General features: G+C 42.4%; 1 protein-coding gene across 1 annotated transcript in view; it reads left to right on the plus strand.

Annotated features, from left to right (window-relative positions):
- Positions 1-1,846, plus strand: part of PLEKHB1 (pleckstrin homology domain containing B1) — a gene marked incomplete in the record, with an annotated part of 12,674 nt that extends 10,828 nt beyond the window's left edge. The window contains 2 exon segments of the mRNA XM_072401082.1: positions 109-208; positions 731-1,846. Coding sequence (XP_072257183.1) covers positions 109-208; positions 731-858 — 228 coding nt within the window.
- Between the last annotated feature and the right edge of the window lie 2,198 nt (positions 1,847-4,044).

A 4,044-nucleotide genomic window follows, 5' to 3' on the forward strand; every position in this document is an offset into this window, starting at 1 on the left:
AATAGATTGTAAGCTCTTCTATCGTTTATATTCTCATTTATAATAACCATAAAAGTGATTTTATTGATAACTTTGCTGATTCTGATAATTTGTCATCCCGTTTTGTAGATTTACGTCTACAACCCCTATGATGATTATTACCAGACAGTTCCCATGAACGCTCACCAGGCCGTCTACGTGAACCGCGGCTGCTGTGGCCATGGCTATGGTAGGTGCCAGAAATATGGAAGTATTGGCTATTCAGGGGTGTGATATCCTGCAATCCAACTTCCCCTTTCTTATTCATTATTGTTCCTTTAAATCAAAATTGTTCCCCACCGATAGTTTGCAAATTACACGAGTTACATCTTGTCCCGATTTATTAAAGCTCTCCAAGACCGGAGAAGATAGACTATCATGGGAGAACCTGGGTGATCCGGGAAAGCTGGAATGGATTTTTTGATAACCGATTGCTATTATTTGGCAAATGTTTTCAATCCCGGACCAGATCCATTCCAAGTTTGCTGGGTCACGCAGGTTCCCCCATCTTGGAGAGCTTTAATAAATCAGACCCAATGTGTCCTGGCCCGGGGGAGTTTGCTGCCTCCTATTGGTCAAGGAGTAAAATGTGAACCAGTACTCTCATCATATAAACTTGTGACTGAATGTTGGGGCCCCGGTGAACAATATCCAGGTAGGAAAACCACAAATTCAANCATTTCATTCACACCTTGCTCTTCCCTCCCCCCAGGTCCCGGGCATATCCTCGTCAGGGATGAACGCGACACATTGGGAGAACAGATGGCACTGGGTCTGCTCGCTGGGGCCCTCACCACCTCCGCCCTCAGCTCCCTCATTTGGCTGCCATGCTGGTTTTAAGGGGTCTCCAGAAAAAAAGATGGCCGGCCCACGAGGAGCCCCTCCCCCCTATATAATGATTAGACCACCTTCACACTCCATGTCCTGTGTCCCTTGTATCATCTAGATGCTGCAAACTTCATAATTCTAGGTTAGTCCTTACTTACCACAATAATCTCCTTCCACAAATCACTCTCTTTTTTCTAAATATCAATGATAAGGGAAATCTCCATTTATTTATATAATTGTCCGGGAGACATTGTGAAAATTAATGTAAATGCTAAATTTCTTCTAATCAGATGGTGGTTGGTAATTCGCACAGTCCTCCATGTTTATTCCTTGTTATTATTATATGGCATCCCTGGAAATGGAGATGGGTTTACAGCACTTGGAGTTTGCATGTGCAAAGGGGATGCTGGGGTCCAATGATATGATAAACAGACCATAGGGGCCCCGATATATTGAAGTTGTGGATGTGATGTGGACCCTTTTATTATAACTTAGGGTTAATGTAATGCTAACAATTACAGGTAGTCCCCGAGTTAAGGACATCCCACATACTGACGACTCCTAGATACAAACGGGGCTTCCCTGCTCACTCCAGGGCAGGACGGAGGCTTGACAGGGGGAGGGGCGGTTTGCATGATTTGCAGAAGAAATCTTTTGCTAAACATACCTTGGGGGAGCTGAGCTATTCTGCAACCTCTTGTAACACATAGAAATGGATGATTCTCCACTAGGGAATGTTTCGGTGAATGTCAGATTACCTGTTTTATAAATAAACCACATAGGATTTGTTTTTATTCTGATCAATAAATTTAAGATCATTGTATGTTTTTTGTTTCAGTTTTAGACTTAAAAGGTGACTCTGCTTACACGGTGATTTTAGGGCTCAATGATATAAACTTATTTTCACAGCAATTTTTATAGATCTTTGTTGCTAAATAGAATGTAAGTTTACCCCATGTCTGAGAGTGAATGTGTCTAATAAATATCTAATTATTATTAATATTATTATTTATATCATTATTAATAATCAGGATTTATATAGCGCCAACATATTACACAGCGCTGTACAATAAATAGGGGTTGCAAATGACAGACAGATACAGACAGTGACACAGGAGGAGGAGGGGAACCTGCCCAGAAGAGCTTACAATCTAGGAGGTGGGGGAAGTCTCACACTATAGGAGGGGATATGGAATGGTGGGAAGTAGCGAGGGTTTAGAAGACAGAAGAAGACCGGTAGGTGAAGTTGAAACGTTGGGTTTTGAGTGCTCTTTTAAATGAGCAGAAAGTAGGAGCAAGCCGAATAGGACGAGGAAGACCATTCCAGAGAGTTGGAGCAGCTCTAGAAAAGTCTTGGAGCGGTGCGTGTGATGAGGTTATGAGTGAGGAAGTCATTAGTAGGTCATTGGAGGAGCGGAGAGAGCGGCTAGGGGAGTATTTTTCTATCAGGTCAGAAAGGTAAGTGGGACAAGAACTGTGGGGGGATTTGAAGGCAAAGCACAGGAGATGAATTTGATTCTAAGGTGAAATGGAAGCCAATGAAGAGAACTACAAAGAGATGCAGCAGAAGAGGAGCGGAGGGAAGGATGGATGAGTCTGGCTGCAGCATTCATAATAGATTGTAGAGGAGAGAGTCGGGTTAGTGGAATACCAGAGAGGAGGAGGTTACAGTAGTCCAGACGAGAGATAAGAGCGTGTACAAGGAGTTTGGTGGTCTCAGGGGACAGGTAGGGGCGGATTTTGGAGATATTGCGCAGATGAATGTGACAGGACCTGGAAATCTTCTGAATATGGGGGGTAAATGAGAAGGCAGAGATTTTGTACAGCTACAAAAATATTCCATCTTGTCAGCATCATCTTTTTTATGAGTCCCGTTTAATTCTGAGCCCAGCATTGAACTTTAGGGATATATTGTGAATGTATTCTCTGGTACAAAAGTGCTTTTGACTAAAAAGAAGCTGGGATAGCAGTGAGTGCTACAATATTACCAGTGAGTGCTGCTCAGTTCTTATGTTATATAACATGGCTTCTTCAATACCAGCCTCTACTAATTGCTTTTAGAAAACTGTGACCAAAAACAAACAGCAAAACATGTCACTGTCACTAGTTACATGATGCAAACACACATGGTCAGTTTTTGGTTAATGATGAAAGAAGGGGATTCCTGGGAACTTGTGGAGATGGAAAGAATAGGCTAGGGGTCTTCAGGGGGTCTGTAGGGGGTCTTCCGAGGCTATGGAGGAATAGACGGCCAGGGTTCAGTCAACCAGGATATAGGAGTGCAGCCAGGACACATGAAATGGTGCAAGCATGCTATAGGTGGAAAATGATTATTATTATTAATATTATTATTAATAAACAGGATTTCTATAGCACCAACATATTACGCAGCGCTGTGCATGAAAATACGGACATGCTTCGGGAGATCCTAGACTGGAGATACATTATACTGCTAAGAAGCAGCAGGTTGGACGCCAGGCTTCTAAAAAAAAATCTTCCTTAAGTAATACATGTAGATGGATAAAAAGCTGTTCCGTACTGAAATTATTTGTGGTGCCATAGCAGTTAAGGTTATATACAAATTGAAAGCTGACCCGTACAACCTGAGCCTTCCTATTGGTTGATTTGGCTGATCAGCATGTTAAAAGACCAACATTTCAAATTCAGGAAGATGAGATAACTAAAGGAAACATTTACAATAAAAAAAGAATTTCCTATGACTTCAGCTTCCTATGTTTTAAGATCTACCACTTGGTTGGACACGTTCTTCACCGAAGGTCACATTTAATGGTTGCATGTTCCCTTTCTCCAACAGGTTCACTTTAACAAAATCATTTTAAGTAATAGGACTGCTTTGCAGAGACATTGGACAGCTGTGTAGCGGTGGCTCCTAGAATTCCCAGCAGGCAGTTCAGGTAGAAGATGCCAGCTGGCCCGTGACGTGAGCAGCAGAACAAACCGTATACGTGTAATAAATCAAAGTGCCAAATGTCGGCCATTTCCCTGGGGGAACACTTCCAATTATTTCTCACCGTACTCCTCCATCCTGTCCTGTCACAAGGATCAGCTAAAAATAAATCTACCTGCAATGTATGATTTGCTGCAGAAATTGTTATGGAGCCTTGGCCCCGGTGTGGTCTGGATTTACCAGCGAAGGAAATTCCCCAATGTTCAGTGTGATTCCCCCTTTGATTTGAA

Source organism: Pyxicephalus adspersus, chromosome 1 (genome assembly GCF_032062135.1).
Source record: "Pyxicephalus adspersus chromosome 1, UCB_Pads_2.0, whole genome shotgun sequence".
Lineage (NCBI taxonomy): Eukaryota > Metazoa > Chordata > Amphibia > Anura > Pyxicephalidae > Pyxicephalus > Pyxicephalus adspersus.